This window comes from Calonectris borealis, chromosome 21 (genome assembly GCF_964195595.1).
Source record: "Calonectris borealis chromosome 21, bCalBor7.hap1.2, whole genome shotgun sequence".
Lineage (NCBI taxonomy): Eukaryota > Metazoa > Chordata > Aves > Procellariiformes > Procellariidae > Calonectris > Calonectris borealis.
In genome coordinates, this window is record NC_134332.1 from 12953388 (window position 1) to 12972764 (window position 19377).

General features: G+C 39.9%; 2 protein-coding genes across 2 annotated transcripts; both read left to right on the top strand.

Moving 5' to 3' along the window:
* Positions 1-734: 734 nt before the first annotated feature.
* Positions 735-6985, top strand: LOC142091519 (uncharacterized). Its single transcript, XM_075170937.1, has 2 exons — positions 735-917; positions 4833-6985. The coding sequence occupies exon 2, from the start codon at positions 4894-4896 to the stop codon at positions 6211-6213; it is 1320 nt and encodes a 439-aa protein (XP_075027038.1). The 5' UTR covers positions 735-917; positions 4833-4893; the 3' UTR covers positions 6214-6985.
* A 7539-nt stretch (positions 6986-14524) lies between these two features.
* On the top strand, positions 14525-17199 carry LOC142091523 (beta-1,4-galactosyltransferase galt-1-like; the record flags this gene model as incomplete). Its single annotated transcript, XM_075170955.1, has 1 exon — positions 14525-17199. A coding segment is annotated over one exon (1209 nt), but the record flags the coding sequence as incomplete, so codon positions are not given.
* Between the last annotated feature and the right edge of the window lie 2178 nt (positions 17200-19377).

A 19377-nucleotide genomic window follows, 5' to 3' on the forward strand; every position in this document is an offset into this window, starting at 1 on the left:
ATTTATCAAGCCACCTCTGCAATTTCCCTTTTTCCAAGACAGCTGAAGATGTGTGTCTTTCCATAGAACTAAAAGCTATTTAAAATAAAAATTGCAAGCACCACACTCCTATTAAGAGAAAGGGAGAGTTTTTCTCTCTAAATAGCTAATAAAGCAGGCAAATCCAGTTTGCCTCCAAAAATAAATTGTTCTATTCTTTTGCATGTCTCCCCACCCAGTCTACTCCTCCCATTTAAGTTAGTGTTTATGTTAGCTATTAATACAGCTCCACCAGCCAATCAACTGTTGACTCAAGTTGTATCAACCTACTATTTCAGACCTGCTGTAGTAGATTAAAGGTTGATATGATTAAATACTAATACTAAGTTTTATTTTCTGGTCTCACAACTGTGCACACAATTGCTGTGTTGATTTTGTGTCATTATAAAGTGAAAGAGATAATCTTAACAGAGGACTAAACTTACCCGAAAGCTCCTCTAAAAAACACAGTGGGCTATTTAAGATTAGACTGTTGAAACACATTAGGTTACAGCTGATCTAATGGGTACTATTTAAATCCTGATCTAGATAAATCTCCAAGAACATATACACCATAAATAGAGGAAAATTATTATCTATCATTCTCCCAGTTAACAAATATGACTGTTGAGAGGCTGAGATGGTATAAACATCAATTGAAGAATGTGTTATTCAATTAAGTAAAAGTTGTTTATCTGAGAAAATGACAGAACAGAAAGCAAACTGATTTGCCGTACGGAAGCTAACCAAGTCACAGGATTTCCCCTGAAGTACTAGTATAATTGTAGAGGAAGCAGATGTTGAGGAACAAGTAAGGTTGCAAGGTCTCTCATTTCGGAGCATAAGGCAGAATTGGAGCACTGGAAAGCATGAAGTGCTAGACAAAGAGGCTTGAAACTGTGAGTAAATACACTATGGTTTGATTCCTCTTATGTTCAGGAGGGCATGATTTTGCGCATTCTAGTGAAGTATCAAGATTGCATATAACAAACATAGACGCCATTATTTTCTCTTTACGTAACAACTGAAAAATGCTGAGGTGTTGTCTAACTATTCCAGGCAAAATGGGTGACAGTGTTTTATAAAGCTTCACTGAAACAGTTATTAAAACCAAGGCTCTTACTGTTTTGTGTGAATAAGTTTCTTGAACTTTGTTGATATAACATACCTTGCAGTAAAATGTCGTCTTCTGGTTTCTTCTCTGTACTGCAAGTGATACTAACCTAAACAGGCAGAGAAGGTCCAGAGTTACTAACATATTTTAAAACTCCTCTTTTAAAGAGGAGGGATATTTTTCAGTTTCAGAGCACACAAAATATTTTCTTCAGTAACAGAGACCCTAGTGATATCACACAGTGAAACAGTAGTCATTTGCTCAACGTTGGAATGTCATCTTACATGAAGTGAGTCATTTGAACAAAGGACAGTACAAAGCAGTACAAGAAGTATCTCCTAATAACTCCATGTACATAACCCTTTTCAGAATGACAGTGGCTATTTCTGGTCAGAAATTATTGCTCTGACAATAGTTAATATGTGCTGCATTTTTTTAATGATCCCATCCCAGCTAGAAAAAGAGAAATTTAGCTTTTTTAGTCACCCAGTTCAGTGGACATCAGCTAATGGTTGCAGCCTGTGGATTCCAAAAGAGGTGGCACAAGCTTGAACCCAGAATCATATTTCATATTTAGGAACTGATGCCATCCCTTTCTTGGAAAATTCATGTATTGAGCAATCCCCCTTTGAGCAGATCAAGATGAAAGACAGAAATGGGATGAAGGTTAGCAACCACTGGAGCTTTCCAGAAACTAAACGATTCTTTGAGGAGAAAACAGTGGGTTATTTAAACAGACTATATAGATCTCTATATGTCTCTATAGTTTTTATAGACTTCTTTATGTAAAAGGAACTTATGTGTTTCTTTATTGTCCCTGTCTTACTTGTTTTACTCACAGTCACTGTTCATGTCCTAAGAGGCCTCTGGTTTCTAACAAGAATGCTAGTTTATGTTTTTTCCAGATCAAGTGGTTAATAGTGCTTTTGGCATGCTAAAACTACTCGTTGTTAGTCTAAAAATAAGCTATTAGGATGAATTTGCATTGCCCAAATTGGGTAACATATGCCTACAAAATTTGTGAAGATAAACGATATTAAAAGTTGGTTTGCACGTAGTTAAAAATGGACAACAGATTGTTTCATCTAGAAGATGTGAGATGCAAGGGAACATTTGAGTGAACTTCCTGCTTTGTGTAACTTGCACGTAAAACTAAGATGGAGACTTCTATGCAGACGGATATACGGAAATTGCTCTCTTTTTACATTGGCTAGAAAGCAGTGGTGTTCCAAAAGGGGGGTAAATGAGAGTACTTGCCTTGAGTGGATTTTAACATTAGGTCTTTATTGCATGGAGAGACTACTAGTTTTCTAATATTTCTTAAATCTTAAAAATGCAATTTTCATGTAAATTTCCCAAGCCTAATTTAACAGGAAATTTTTAAGGTGCATTGCTGCCTGGTGTCAGACTGACAGTTGAAAACATTTCACCAGGCCGGTGTAATAATTTTTGCACTTAGCATCTGTATCAAAAAAAACCCTGGACCCTGTATTTCTGTAAATAAACATGACAGACATTAATGATGAGAAACTTTATTAGTGCTTTGTTTTATCTCACCCTTTAGTAAATTTGTCCCATCTCTTATGCAGTAAACCATCCTCCCCAGAAAAGTTTATATCAGGATTCTCCGATTTTCTCTACCTTTCTCAGTCACTTTGTTGTCCTCTTGGATGGGAAGATTGGACCCATAAACTACTCTACTTTTACAACTTAATTGAAGCTCCTGTCCTCTGTCCTTGTTACATGCCTCTTGATCTTCACACCCACTCCCATCTCTGCAAAGAATTCGGTTGATTTCTTCCAAGAGAACACTGACAGCTAAATCCCACCTCCAAAGTGGGGGGGGGGGGGGGGGGGGGGGGGGGGGGGAAGCGAAAATAAAAGCAATTGTGGATAAAAAACAAGAACTAGAACTTGAACTGACTATTTTTCCATGTTGTTGTTGGCTTCTTTTTCTTTTGTGGGTTTTTTTTCCTCTGAAGTTTTCTGTAAGCATTTTTAAATCCCACTTCCCAACTAATACTCTTATAAAAAAAAAAATTCACTCTAAAATATTCTTTCTCTTAGTTTTCTAATAGACAGCATGTTAGTAATTGTAAATGGTTTCCAATCCAAAAATAGGAATAACAGTATGTATTTGAAGAACTTTGATGCAAGCTGATAACTGATGATGCAGCCCTACTTTTATATATTTATTGTCATCTTTTCTATGCAAATATCACTTGCAAGGTCCTGCTTAGCCACTAGTGAGCTAATGACAAAATGCATATTTGGATTTTATTGGTTAATTGAGGAGGCAGTATTAGAAGTATTTAAAGCAGATGAGGAGACATCTTCCGCAGAACTGAGTAACTTTAAACTTTGTGAGCATATTAGAAAAACTATCCTGCACATGCAGTGTAATCTTAAAATTGGTGAATACCAATACTTGCATGAAAGATTTTAACTTTAGAGAATGGGTCATTATACATCGTTCAAAATAACTTCTTACACTTTTTGAGGCCAAAAAATGAAAAAGAACAGTTGAGCAACATCTTGGATTTGCAAATTACATCAGGCAGCAGTGCTTTCATCATATTCTTCAAACCTAGTACTCTGAAGTCAGAATAGAGCTGTAACTAAAAAGTGGCAATTTTGTCATAATTAGAAAGCGGTTGTTATTCAGCTGAGATTGAGTGTATACAAAAGAGGACAGACTACCTACAAATGGTACAGACAATGGTTAATTGTTCTGATGTGTTGTTGTGATGAGTCACATTATATCACGCCCTCATGGCTGCTCATAGAATAAAGCAAGGTTTGGTTTAGTTTGGTTTTGTTTTAATTTACCTTCCACCTGCTTGATGGTTTAAGCATGTGTAAATATCGAGCTGTGATTGTATACTGAAAATCTTCACTTTGTACTCTGATTTGGTAACATCTTGGAGAACTTGAAGTTTCCATGGCAAGGTTAAAATGTTCAGTAGTGCATGTGGTCCAATGAAGGGTCACAATATTCACACAAAGTCCTACTGAAATCAACTGCCAATTTAGAACTGTGGTCTGAGACTTGGCATCTTTAGTGGCAAAAGCAATTTACATTTAAGGTCATCTCAGCCACCTGAATAAGTGAAAAGGTCATTATATTCAAACCTCTTTTCCTAGATAATGTTGAATACCATAGGATCTTACTAGGCTCTGAAAACACTAGGGTCTGAAAACGTTTTCTTTGTGACTTGGTAATCAGGACACTGAGAGACTATGACAGGATTACTCTTACCCAATACAACAGAATGCAGTTTGAATTTTTGTTCACAGCACCTTTTTTAGGAAGAAGAGGGGAAAGGATAACTCTATAGTTTTACAAGCTTCTCAGAATACCAAAAAATAAAGAGTGTGGGTTTTCACTAATATAAAATTTCTTCCAGGCCTCAAAGTGATTCAAATTATACTATATTACCATTACTGTATACCAAAACAGCTGAAACTGTTGCACTGGGCCCAACTGTAGAGTAAAATATAATAAAGTTTGGAATGAGGAGGTATAAGAGAATCTCTCAATTTTTTCCAAACCTGTATGAAAAGTCAGGTCTTCATACTAAAGTTTGAAGTATCAAAACAATAACTATTGTGTTTAAGAGAATACAGTTCAATACAAAACATTAAATCTTTTTGGCAAATCACTGAAAGAGTGCTTTTTTGTGTGTTTGTTTTGTTTTAGAAAAAGTGAATAGAAGACTGAGTGTAAAGGTCTGTTAAGTTCCAAATTGTTAAATTCAGCAATGATACACTGTGGAAAAAAACATATTTGTGCTGTTGTTGCATGTATTCTTATTTTTACAAGCATTTTAATCTGCTCCTGGAAAGATCCTCAGCTACCGAATAACATAACTAGAAGAATCTTCCCCCAGGCAACAACTGCCAGTCCAGCAGATCAGCTTTGTAGGGGAAAACCTGCTCAAAATGTAATAACAGCATTAAAAGATAACAGAACTCTTATTATATCCCCATACTTTGATGACAGAGAAAGCAAAGTCACTCGTGTGATTGGGATTGTTCACCATGAAGATGTAAAACAACTGTACTGCTGGTTCTGCTGTCAGCCTGATGGAAAGATATATGTATCAAAAGCAAAAATTGATGTTCACTCAGATAGATTTGGATTCCCTTATGGTGCAGCAGATATACTTTGTTTGGAACCCGAAAACTGTGATCCGACACATGTATCAATTCATCAGTCCCCACATGGAAATATTGACCAGCTGCCAAGGTTTGAAATTAAAAACCGCAAGGCTGAGACCTTTTCTGTTGACTTCACTGTGTGCATCTCTGCCATGTTTGGAAATTACAACAACGTCTTGCAGTTTATACAGAGTATAGAAATGTACAAGATTCTTGGGGTACAAAAAGTGGTGATCTATAAGAACAACTGCAGCCATCTGATGGAGAAAGTCTTGAAGTTTTATATGGAAGAAGGAACTGTAGAGATAATTCCCTGGCCAATAAACTCACACCTCAAGGTTTCTTCTAAATGGCACTTCATGCAAGATGAAGCAGACATTGGCTACTATGGACAAATCACAGCTCTAAATGACTGTATATACCGTAACATGCAGAGGAGCAAGTTTGTGGTTCTTAATGATGCTGATGAAATAATTCTTCCCCTTAAGCACCCAGACTGGAAAACAATGATGAGCAGTCTTCAGGAGCAAAACCCAGGGACTGGCATTTTCCTCTTTGAGAACCATATCTTCCCAAAAACCGTATCTACTCATGTGTTCAACATTTCATCCTGGAATACTGTGCCGGGTGTTAACATATTACAGCATGTTCACAGAGAGCCTGACCGGAAAGAGGTTTTCAATCCCAGGAAAATGATAATTGATCCACGAAAGGTGATTCAGACTTCAGTCCACTCTGTCCTACGTGCTTATGGGAACAGTGTGAATGTTCCCATGGATGTTGCCCTCATTTATCACTGTCGGGTGCCCCTTCAAGGAAATCTTCCCAGAGAATCCCTCATCAGGGATACAACACTGTGGAGATACAACTCATCATTAATCATGAATGTTAACAAGGTGCTGTATCAAACTGTACTGTAAGCTCAAAAGTGAAACATCAGTTATAAGGAGGGAAAGTGGAGAGCTACCCGTATCGTGGGAAGGCAGAAGATACCATTTAAAGTAAATGCATTTGATTTATGAACTGAATCAAGGTATCCAGGGAAGAGATTTTCAAAATTGAAAATATTATTTGATTCAAGAAGGGTGGTTGAGGTCTCAGTCCACTGTTTTCTAGAGTTGTTTGCACATGGTTGGGAAGAGCCTGATGACGCTGTTGTTATACGTCTTTGCAGGAAAGTGGTGTGACATACCTCCTATCAGAGATACATCCCTTTGGAGATATATTATACATCTTTGGCTCTGAAAGTTAACTGTGTTGGGTATGCTACAATTTTAAGTGCAGTAATGATATTTAAAGGTGTTGCAATAGGCATTTAATGCTATGTTCTCCCCAACAATAAATGTATATTTAAGATCATCTATTACTCACAGGACAAAGGTCTGTAATTCATGGCCTTCACCATTAAAACAAATCCTACCATAGAACTCGTATGAATGCCCACATTGTCTTTTCTTGTAGGAATGATTCAACTAGCAGTTGCTGTCTCTAAAAAGTAAAAGTACTGGTGTAAACGACTGGATTTTATCGTTATGTAATTATCAAATTTCCCTCTACTTTTTTTTAAACATTGATTTGCATTTTGAAAAGACAATGGCTTGCTTGTGTTTCTCCATTTTACCCAAGTTAATTAGACCTTCGGTCGAGTCCAGAGACCTCCTCCAGCAAGGCGCAGCAAGGTACAGCACTACTGCGGTCTCTTTCGGGCACTCGCGCTGTCCGGGCTCTTCGCTCCGGGGATGCCGGGTGCGGAAGGGTCTCCCCGGGGCACGGCACGTGGGCCAGGCTGAACGGCGCTCCCGGAGCTGCCGGGGTCCGGGTCAGCCGCGGGACGGGCAGGCCCTGCTCCCCAGATGGCTCCGCCGGCTCGCCGGGGCAGATCGGGGGCCCCGCGCCGCGCCCCGCCCGCGTCAGCGACCTGGGGCCGGCCGCCGCGTCGCCCCACCTCGCGGTCTGGCGCGGGGCCTCCCCGACAAATGCCCCGGGGAACTTGGGACGGTGGCGGGAGCGACGGCAATTCGCCCGGAGCGGCCAGAGGCGCGGGCGGTGCGGCGGGGAGGGCCGCGGCCGCGCGCTCTGGGACAGCGGCCGGTCCCGGGGAGCGCGGCTCGCCGCGGGCTTCCCGCCGTCCCCGGCCAGCTCCCCGCTGTTCGCCGGACACCTCCCGGGGCCGCGCTCTGGCGCAGCCACTGCCCGGTGGGGCAGCGAGCCGCGCGGGGCGGCACCTGAACAGCCCGGTGCCCCGAGACGCCGGCCCCGGGCGAGCGGCGCGTGGGTGTGTGCAAACGGCCCCACCCGGATCGGCGGCGGGGGGGCCCTTTCAGACGCACGGCCTGGGCGGGGGCCCGCAGGTCTCCGCCCGCCGTTCGGTCTCCCGCGCGCAGCTGCCGCCAGCTTTCCGGGCGGCAGGTGACAGGATCGCGCGTCGCCGCCTGTCCCCGGGCCGCAGCGGCAGAAGGCCTGGCGCCGCCGGCACAGGGGTGGTCTTGCGGCTGCTGGTTTGGGGGCCGGGGAGGGCGCGCCAGGGCTCCGGGAGTGCCGGCCCAGCTTCGCGCCGCGCTGCTTTGGCAGTCGTGCCTGCACGGGGCTGCGGCGGCGGGAGCGTCTGCCCCGCTGCCCTCCCGCGCGCCGGGAAAGGCGAACTCACGGGATGGAGGACTGGGGGAGCCGGGAGACAGGCGCACCCTTGTCGGCGTATTCGTCTGGTCAGACTGCCGGCACCACGGAGGGTGTCAGGCTGCGGCTCCTGCCCGGGATACTGTAACTGGTGTCACCTGCAGAAGAGGCTCGGCAGGCTCGGGATTTTATTTCCACGCAAGAAACAGCAAATAAGATGGTGGTCAGCTGCAGCATTATTTTTCGGTACTGGTGCTAACCGCTTAATGGTAAGTCAAAAGTATATATTAATTGTAGAACCCAGTTTTTTAAAGTCTCCATCTGAATACACTCCAAGCCTGGAGTTTAATTTTAGATTTAAAGAACGCATAACTCCTCGAAAGAGTGGTTTCAGCGTGTGTTGTGGGTTAACCATGGCAGGCAGCTAGACACCACACAGCCGCTCACTCACTCCCCCTCGCAGTGGGATGGGGAAGAGAATCGCAAGGGCAAAAGTGAGAAAACTTGTGGGTTTAGATAAAAACAGTTTAATAGGTAAAGCAAAGCTGCGTGTGCAAGCAAAGCAAAATAAGGAATTTATTCACTACTTCCCATCAGCAGGTAGGTTTTTAGCCATTTCCAGGAAAGCAGGGCTTCATCACTTATAACGGTGACTTGGGAAGACAAATGCCATAATGCTGCATGTCTCCTTCCTCCCTCTTTCCCCAGCTTTTATTGCTGAGCATGGCGTCATATAGTGTGGGATAGGCCTTTGACCAGTTTGGTTCAGCAGTCCCGGCTGTGTCCCCTGCAAACTTATTGTGCCACCCTACTCCTGGTACAGGGGAGCAGGAGGAGCAGCATGAGAAACGGAGAAGCTTGACACTGTGTAAGCACTGTCCAACGATAGCTAAAACATCAGTGTGTTTTAAACACTGTTTAGGTCACAAATCCAAAACACAGCACCCTACAAGCTACTATGAAGAAAATTAACTCTGTCCCAGCTAAAACAAGTACAGTGTGAAAGACAAAAAGTTGAAATCACAATCTTTTAAATGTTGTAATGCAATTTTTATTTTGCCTGATCTATTTCTTTTCAAAGGACACAAAGTCTAATTTTTTACAATAGGAGAAATTTGGCTTAGGGATGTACAGCAGATTATAATGGAGAAGTTTATGAGTGTACAGGGAATGTGTGGTTTGTCAGTTCTAATGGCGCAAATTAAGTATATGACAACACTGTATATTGGTCTGGCTTACCTTCTTTGTATTTAGAATAGAAATGGCCAGCTTATTTTTTTTAGAGCAATATTTTATGAGTAGTGGAATAATACTGCCCTCAGTTTAATCGTTCAAACAATATGCTTCTGACTTTGGATCGTATAAGAGAGGAAGAAAAGTGATGTTTCAAAGAGTCTTTCTGAAAAAGATAAGCTATCGAAAGATGAGCAACAGACAATCTAGATAAAGATGATAAATGATTGTTAGTCTTTGGAATTCTTATTTTTATTTAAGCACCAGTGGTTTGTGTTGTTACTTTTGGCGAAACCATAAAGCAAAGGATAGAGAATAACTTTTTCCAAAAATAATAAATTAATAAGGCTATTTGTTAGTGGTGGCTTTTTAGTTAGACCCTGGGTAAACCAAGGATTAGGTTGTTTGTTGTTGCTATACTACTGAATCTAATACTGCATATTAGCGACTGAAACTTTGCAGTCACCTCTTGGCAATTGCCCCCTATCTTCACCCTAAATTGGGAGATAAAGTAATAAGCTGAGTTATCAAAAATTAAACTCAATGTAGACATTGAGAAGATACTGAAATGAGCAGCATAAAAGGTCTTCAGTTTTCTCAATGCAAAGAAAACAAATTACAAAGGAAGGCAACAATGCAGAGAACGTGTGGGTGATTAATAATGACCTAGGAATAGATCTTGAACTAAATTAGCACTTTGTTCCACGATTTAGTAAGGACAATGCTAATTGTGGAGGGTTAAAGAAAGATGACAGAAAAGAAGGTCTGAAAATAGAAGTTGTACAGCAAAGGTAAAAACAACATTCCAGTTGGAAGGTGAAACTGAATAATTTCCATTCCAAAATTCTAAGAAGGCAGACGAGCTGTTGAAGAACCTATAATGGGTGTCGTGAGCATAGTGGTACAATGTGTCAAAAGAAAGCACGAGAAGTTCCTTGGTTTAGGAAGGGAAGAAAAAAGATGATTTAAATATACACAAGTTTGTAAGTGCAAACTTAGTGACATACAAGATTTTAGAGTAGATTTTAGAAGGACTATGACAAAAGAAATAAGGAGAAATGTGATTAATTTGAGCAACCTGATCTAGTGAAAGATGTCCCTGCCCACAGCAGGGAGGTTGGAACTAAATGATCTGTAAAGATCCTGTCCAACCCAACTATTCTATGATTCTAACTGGGACAAGAGCTCTTTATTATGACCTTGCTGCAGAAGAAAACACATTATGTAACTGCACTTGGCTGAAAGACTGGGTAGATGTATTAATCTTCAGCTGATGACAAGCTCAGATGTATCTGTGCAATATGTGATACATTTGCAAAAAATATAATCCTGGAATATGTTAAGAAAGAAAATTTCAAACAATGATGAGGGCTTATCGCTGTCATGTACAAATGGACAAGGAACAGGGATTTCTGGTCTCCTGTGCTAGAGATTAATTGAAACTGGGCCAACTGCACGAAAGCAACCGGTCAAGGAAGAGTGTTTCTTATGAGATGGTATTAGAACAGCCTGTCTTATTTAATGAAAAAGCAGCAAATATGAAGACTAGGAGGTGATATGACTGCAGTCCATAAATGCAATAGGGAGGAAGAAAGGCTCTTTAATATTAAGGGGGATACTGAAAAAGAACAAACTGGTGCAAAGTAGCCATTGATACCATTCGCTAAATTTAGTATTAAAGCAAATCTGCATAATTTGTATCATGTTCTACTTGAATAGTAATTGGAATTAAAAGACACAAAACCGGAGTGAATTGTTGTTGTTATTGTTGTTATAAAATTATAAATTATTATAAAATAATCTCTTTTAAATATGTTGGAAGCTTATTTTTGAAGTTAAAATTTGGCGAGTACTCTCTATAATGAAGAAACATAAATGTAATGTTCCTAATTAATCTGACTTTATATATTTTCTGACTACGTATCTGTGCTGTTAATTTCAGGGGATCAAAATTCATGAGGCATATGTTGGGAAAACCATGAATTTCACTCCTCAAATAATTACATTTTTCTTTAAGATTCTGTGTTCTGGTGTGTCTTGAGTTCTAGATTTTGCTCTTTTTCTCTGTTCTAGAATCTGCTGTTGTTTCAGGTCTCTCTCACAGTGCCTCATCAGAATCTGTATTTACCTGTTTTAATTAGGCCTATAGTGTGTTACTAAAAAAACGATTGCCCAAGAAATACAGATATGTAGTATATTTTTATAGTTCTCTTTAAGTATGTCTGTGAACTGCAGATATATCAACATGCAGGATTAATTTCCAGAAGGAAACTTAAGTAGCCTTAAAAAAAAAAAATCACCTGAGCGCTTAGGTTTGATTTGCTTGAACAACTCCACACTCAAGTTTGTAATTTAAATTAAGTTCTTGGGAGGCAACTGTATGCTTTGCTCAAGAGAAGGAAAACTTGTTTTTCTGGTAGGTGTGGCTGCTGTTACTGTTAAACACCAACCATCTGAAAATGTGTCAGCAAGTGTCTTAGGTACTGTACCAGCATTTTTTTCCTCAGTATTGTTCTGTATTGAACAATTCTTGCAATTTATCTTAAAAATATTTATGTTTTTATTTGGTTAGAGTAAACAATTTGTAGATTATACCTTAGCAAAAAATAAATGGAGGACTGAACAGAACTTCACTCAGCTATCTGCTTTAAAAGGTACTTTTTCCTTTCCAATGTTCACTGTTCAAAACACAGTTGAAAAGATTTTTTTTTTAATTGTTCATTATTTATAGCTAGCAAAAGCAGAAGAAATAACAGGTAATAAATTAATTGTATTCTTTAATGTTGACATATTTTGATTTTTTTTAGTAAAAACTATTTATTCTATAAGACTGGACAATATTTTAAGTCATAAATAGATAAGACCAAGGAAAAAATGTTAAATGTGATCTATTCTCTGTTGTAAGAATGCTGATATACATAACAACCGGGGAATAAGAATGCTCAGGGGAAACGTTTTGTCTGATTTTAGAATGTTTAATAAAAAGACTTAAAAGATTTGAGTTGTTCTTAGTCACAAATCTCCAGCAGAAAGTTGTGTGACAGTAGCAGGCTCTTGCCATGTATTTGCAGTTCTCTCTAAATTGTAAGGACTTCTAGGGGTGACTCTCCATTTCAGAAACAGAAGAGTCAGTGCTGTCTGCTGCTGCTGTTCTGCTTTGTGCCTAATGTGATGTAGTGAGATTTCTGGTGCCCTATGACTGTTCTGGTCTGTAAAGCAATTTCTTGGTAGCTAGGAAAGGCTGCTATAAATCATATCAGCCTTGGCAAATGGGGTATTTTAAGGGGTATGTTGTGACCATACTTCGCTTTTTCAGGAAAGAGCAATTGTGAAAATATTGCACATTATTCTGAAGGCATGGGCAATTATTTTTTGCCTAAACTCAGTTGAGATTCAGAAGCTAGATTGCTGTATTCAGAAGCTAGATTTTACTGGTTGGAAAACACTGTGTTTAAGCAAAAAAACAGACCCTAGGGGAATTTTTAAAGCCAAGCAGTGAAGTTGCCAGTGAATTTAGGCGCTTCCAGAGTTATGAAGCTGCTGAGTATGATATCTGGATCAAAATAATGGATTTAGGTTCTTTCTAGTTTTGTATCTTTCTTACTTTCCTTTGAAAATGCTAGTTTTCTGTTCCATCGCAAAACAGTATCAAGAGAGAGGCTCTCAAAATAGCTTTACACAATGTGTGAAATGTGGGGAAAAAAGTATGAAATATTTGGTTTAATTATTATTTTAGAATAGACTGAGTAACATGCTTTGGAAAAATTATTGTTAGATATTTAGCATGTGCATTCTCTCTGAAGATACTTAGATTACTAAGTACTTAAGCAAGTGATTTTATTAAGAGTCCTGAGAAGGAAATGAAAGGACAAGAAATATGAGAATCTTCCAATACCTGCTATACCTATGACATTGCTACCTGTTTTAGCCATAAAATATATACCTAGAAATCTGGATCTTTTAATGGTATGATTTTTTTTCTCAGCAGCTGGCTTTATGCAGCAATGACATACCTACTAGAAACATTTTCTTCATCTTGTGCAATAGAATCAATTTATTCCATCTTGGCATTTTACCCCACACTTCTTGCTGGCAGTCGGGGATACTCTTTTCTACCAATCCAGTTTTCTGATCTAATACGAATTTGATTAATGATGTGGGACACTCTTCTTCCAAGAATCTCTGTAGTACAAGCAGGCCTTTGAAGAGACTTGCTGTCACCTTACTGTTTATGGATCTTATCTGGATGCCGAAAGATGAATTTGTAGAGGAAACTTTAATCCGAGCTCCACTTGCAGAAATTACTGCTTGAGTGCCATGAGCTCCCTGTCAGGCATTAACACTTGTTAGCACATGAGTGCTGCTAAAGACTTTGGCCATCCAGGTACCTGGGGATGCCTGTCTGTTCCTGCAGCAGCAAGAGATTAAGACCTGACCCCCAATCTATGCCAGGAGCTGAGCCAGCATTAATGCAGTGTGAGGAGGCCCAGATCTCTAGCAAGCATAAGGCGACCTTCCCTGCAAGCCCTGCCTTGTACAGGTTAAGTAGGGTAGAGCTGATAACTAAGAATAAGTTTTATACCCCCATAGATTTTACCTGTCTTCTGCTGAATTGTACGAATTGACCTTCTTCTGTATGTATTGTCTCATCTGTGGTGAACTGCAAGTTAGGGAATTTATACACTAGACATTGTATCTGGACTATCATGTGCAATCCCCAATTGCCATTTTTTTATGAACTTGATTAATTCTGTATACATTTAACTTATATATCTGCCCCTAACTTCTCTGTGAGAAGTCCGGTTGAAGGTTTTTTGGTGTATAATTTACATATGCACTGTGTAGGAGGAAAGAAAAAAAGCTTTTGTTTTGCTTTAAAAATTACTGCCTAATTATTTAATTGGATGTTCTAAAATTTGGATTATAGAAAATATTGCATAATGTCTCCTTGTTCTCCTGTATATAGACCTCTATCGTATTCTCTCACAGAACCCTCCATGTACAGAAACTGTTCCACACATCTGACATATAGAGGCATTCAGAGTGTCACATAGAGTATCGTCCATCCCATTAAAGGTGTGTTCTGTAATTGATTTTTCATAAAAGCACAGTAGCTGGGTCTCTGATTAAGTCAGTGCACAGTGAGAGAGATTTGCCCCCCATCTTGTTTGTGAAATTCTTGACCAATGATCATGAGTCAATATTATCTCATACTACATATTTTCTTTTCTGCAGATGCGGCAGCATAAAGTGCAAGGACAAAGAAATTTGCATCCACATTTAGATACATTCAAAATGTTGTGTGGTGGGAAAAAATCTTACTTTGCTGCTGCTGTGTGCATTATTACTCTAACTTCAATGGTCATACTTTCTTATCTTAGGTTACAGAGACTTTCTCACCTGCCAAAAATAATTCAAGAAGGTAGCAGATGTAGAGGGAAAATTACCAATAGCACAATAACAGCATTAAAAGATAACAGAACTTTTATTATATCCCCATACTTTGATGACAGAGAAAGCAAAGTCACTCGTGTGATTGGGATTGTTCACCATGAAGATGTAAAACAACTGTACTGCTGGTTCTGCTGTCAGCCTGATGGAAAGATATATGTATCAAAAGCAAAAATTGATGTTCACTCAGATAGATTTGGATTCCCTTATGGTGCAGCAGATATACTTTGTTTGGAACCCGAAAACTGTGATCCGACACATGTATCAATTCATCAGTCCCCACATGGAAATACTGACCAGCTGCCAAGGTTTGAAATTAAAAACCGCAAGGCTGAGACCTTTTCTGTTGACTTCACTGTGTGCATCTCTGCCATGTTTGGAAATTACAACAACGTCTTGCAGTTTATACAGAGTATAGAAATGTACAAGATTCTTGGGGTACAAAAAGTGGTGATCTATAAGAACAACTGCAGCCATCTGATGGAGAAAGTCTTGAAGTTTTATATGGAAGAAGGAACTGTAGAGATAATTCCCTGGCCAATAAACTCACACCTCAAGGTTTCTTCTAAATGGCACTTCATGCAAGATGAAGCAGACATTGGCTACTATGGACAAATCACAGCTCTAAATGACTGTATATACCGTAACATGCAGAGGAGCAAGTTTGTGGTTCTTAATGATGCTGATGAAATAATTCTTCCCCTTAAGCACCCAGACTGGAAAACAATGATGAGCAGTCTTCAGGAGCAAAACCCAGGGACTGGCATTTTCCTCTTTGAGAACCATATCTTCCCAAAAACCGTATCTACTCATGTGTTCAACATTTCATCCTGGAATACTGTGCCGGGTGTTAACATATTACAGCATGTTCACAGAGAGCCTGACCGGAAAGATGTAATCAATCCCAGGAAAATGATAATTGATCCACGAAAGGTGATTCAGACTTCAGTCCACTCTGTCCTACGTGCTTATGGGAACAGTGTGAATGTTCCCATGGATGTTGCCCTCATTTATCACTGTCGGGTGCCCCTTCAAGGAAACCTTCCCAGAGAATCCCTCATCAGGGATACAACACTGTGGAGATACAACTCATCATTAATCATGAATGTTAACAAGGTGCTGTATCAAACTGTACTGTAAGCTCAAAAGAGAAACATCAGTTATAAGGAGGGAAAGTGGAGAGCTACCCGTATCGTGGGAAGGCAGAAGATACCATTTAAAGATCACATTAAAATAACTTCCACGTGAAGTTTACATCTTACAGAGATTTAGGAGAACAGCCATTTTATGTACTGTGCCAAAGTAAATGCATTTGATTTATGAACTGAGACATGGTACCTTGTATGAGTCCTCAGTGATCAAGTGCTGGTTAAGCACTGAGTTCCTCAGGTAAAGTCTGTACTGCAACTTTGTAAGGTGTAAGAGCTGAGGCATAGTGAGTCGATAGATAGCTCTCTTACATGCCTGTAACTATGAAGGGGCATTATTCAAGGCCTAGGAAGTAACCATGCAGAAATTAGAAAGTTAAATGTACTGATTTCCAGCTTTCTGTCTTTTTCTTTTCCCATCTTCATGTATGTTTTAGCTAGTACAATGAACCTGTAACTACCTGAAGAAGGAATGAACTGATTTTTGGTTATTTGTACCTCTGAAGTACTTGGTGGATAAAAAAATACAGCTGTGCTTAGTGGTGCCTATTAAAAGATGGCTTGGGACAGCATCTCCCAGGTAAAGAGCTGCATTGGCATTAACACTGTAACTCATTATAATCGCAGAGGCAGGATAAGGAAACGCACCAGCTGTAACACTGGAACTGTTACTTGTTAGTGGTATTTCTTTTTAAGGGAAACGGGAATTTGTAGCAGAGCCATGAGTCATTTAATGATACCAGGGATCAATGCAGATGGTATTACTTCTTCTGGAAAATGTAAAATGAGTTTGTTTTCAATTAAAAAAAAACAATCAGTATTTCTCAACTGATTCAAATAATGCAAAAGGCTAAAGACAGTTTTCAACCTATGTACAAAAAATACAACTACAGTCATTAGTATTAAAGGTAACATTGCTTAATTCTTGCAGTTTGTATGTCACTGTTTGGGCACAAAATTTGTATGTACCAAGCTGAGTAAAAGGTAAACATATACATTGTGAAAATTATAAAGCAAAATCTACCAATTTCAATTGTAAAAAAATGAACCCCTTATATTCTTAGAAATAGTGTTTGTTAAAGTGGTGATGTGTTGTAATACTAAACATAGCCGTTGGAGTTTTGCTGATCCAAATGACTGTTCAACTGGGTTTTTGAGACATGTAAGTTTAAGGGTGATCCCTCTTTTGTTACCCACAGCTGTTCTGAATTACTTAAGCTGTAAGTGCTGAGTTGTGTTGGAAAGCTTTAAAACAGAGGCAAGGGATCCATATATTGATGTTGAAGAAAAAGAGACTATTGTGAACTGAAAAGATGGCTATTTCCAGGTGGAAAGATGGATGGATGAACAACTACTTATAATACATAATATTTTTTTTCCTGGGACCTTGAAGCCTCATAACAGACTTTCTTCATTCACAAAATTACACATCAGGTGGATTTTAGTCCTTTATATATGGTAAGTTGAATTATGTTGCTTCTTTATGTAGGTGTAAGGATACAGAAGCTGCATCTTTTCCAACCTCTATCTAAAAATAGTGTCAGGTGGTTATTAACTTTTGCTGAAGGGTCAGATGGAAAGCAAAGCAAACAAAAAACATTCGCTCACTGTAGTTTCACAATCTCAGTCATATTTTTTCTGTTTGCTAAGCCCCCAAAGCTATGTGCATTGTACTGATGTGGCAATCTATTGGAACCTTCCTATGAAGGGACATCTAGGGGCGGTGATAGTCTGACACTTCAGTGAATGAGACAAGTGTGTGTGTGAGAGCAGGTATGCTTTTTTTAATTTCTACACCAGTGTCATGTTTTTGTTCCTTCATCTGTTTTGTGGTGGCACATACCTATGCCCTTAAGGAGCTCTGCCATTAGTGGATTATCATTAGCTAGCAAATGTCCGGGTGGAACTTCTACTTGGAAGTCTTCAAGAGACAGTCTGTAAATAACTGTTTGCTAATTGTGTTTATAATAATCATCAGCTGCTATGTAACAGGCTAAAACTTCATTTATAAAACTAAAAGGGTAGAAGAGCAGTGTAGTGTGTATTGGATGCTTCTCATCATGCTTTTCTGCTTGCATACTCTGGGACGATGCAGAAAAGGAGAATTTAGAGTTCTTAATTTGTTTAAAATTTTCTGCAACTTGTGAAATGCTTGTGGCAGAATACCTTTCCAACTACCATTTCACAGCTTTTAACAAACCATAGTATTTGCTTCACAGTGGCAGCAGCATCTCCCAAAGTCTGTATCAACAAACTGGCAGCTGTATTAACACCAAAGGTGCCTGCAGCAGTGGTACTGTCTTGCTTGGCAAGAGGTCCATTTAGAATTTTAGACTCATGTAGTTTAGAAGGGGCATCTGGAAGTCCAGCTCCCTGCTCAAAGCAGGGTAAGGTAGCATGGTTTGTTCAAGACTTTGTCTAGGTGAGCTGGACACAATCTCTCTGGGCAACTGTTCCAGTCTTAAACTACCCTTACAGTGGAGAAGAGCTAGTTAATTTCTCTTGTTGCAATTTGTGACCATTAGCCCTTGTCCTGCTGCATGATGCTGAGATGAGTCTGACTTTGTCTTCTCTATACCTTCTCATTAGGTAGCTGGAGACAGCAGCAGTGCATCCCCACCCCATGCCCACCACCTTCCCTTCCCCCTCCATTCTCTCTGGAAGGCTGAACTCGGCTGTCAAGTTTCCCAGACATTTGTGCTCCACCTCCCTGTCCATCTCTGTGGCCTCTCACAGGACTTGCTCCAGTGTGTCAGTCTGTTTTGTACTGGGGAACTCAACACTGGACTTGGATGTAGCCTTGAGAGCAGAACAGAGGTGAATCCCTTCCCCTGAACTCCTAGCTATGTACTTGTTAGTACAGCTCAGTATACAGTTGCCCGCCTTTGTCACAAGGGCATATTGCTGAATCCTGTTCAATTTGCTGTGCAACAGCATTCCCAGATCCTTTCCTGTAAAGCTGCTTTCCATCTAGTTGGCTCCAACCTGCCTGTGTGGGGGGTGATTGTGTCTCAGGTGCAGAATGGTGCATTTGCTTTGGTTAAACTTCATGAAATTTCTGTCAGCCCACTTATCTGGTTTGTTGAGGACCCTCAGAATAGCATTCCCTGTTCTCTTGCATATTGACTGCTTCCCCTTCCCATGGTTGCCCCTTCCCCTCCAAATTAGTATTGTTGGAAACTTGCTGAGAGTGGACTCTGCATCATAAGGGTCACTGATAAATTAGTTAACCAATTCTAGCCCCTGAAGAACACTATTACCTGATTATCAATTAGATTTTGTATCACTGATGACCACTCTTTGAGCTTTGCAGGCCAGCCCATTTTCCACTCATCTTCAGTCCAGATATTCACTCCAGATTTCACTGATTTGGGTGCAAGGACATTTCTGGCATGTCTAAACTCCTGTTGTGAAGTAATCTTTCAAAGTTAATGCAATGTTTTATAGGTGGCCCATCATGTGGCTCCTTTTAGAGTAACATCTGAGTTACATCATACACAGTATAGTTACTCCCACATTAAGAATTATGAGAACTGGGTTTCAAGGCAAGTTATTGAAAGCCTTCCATTTCATGTAAGTTTTCTTCACTTTTGAGTGAGAAAAGAAAAGCTCTAAGAGATCATCATTTGTGCCCCA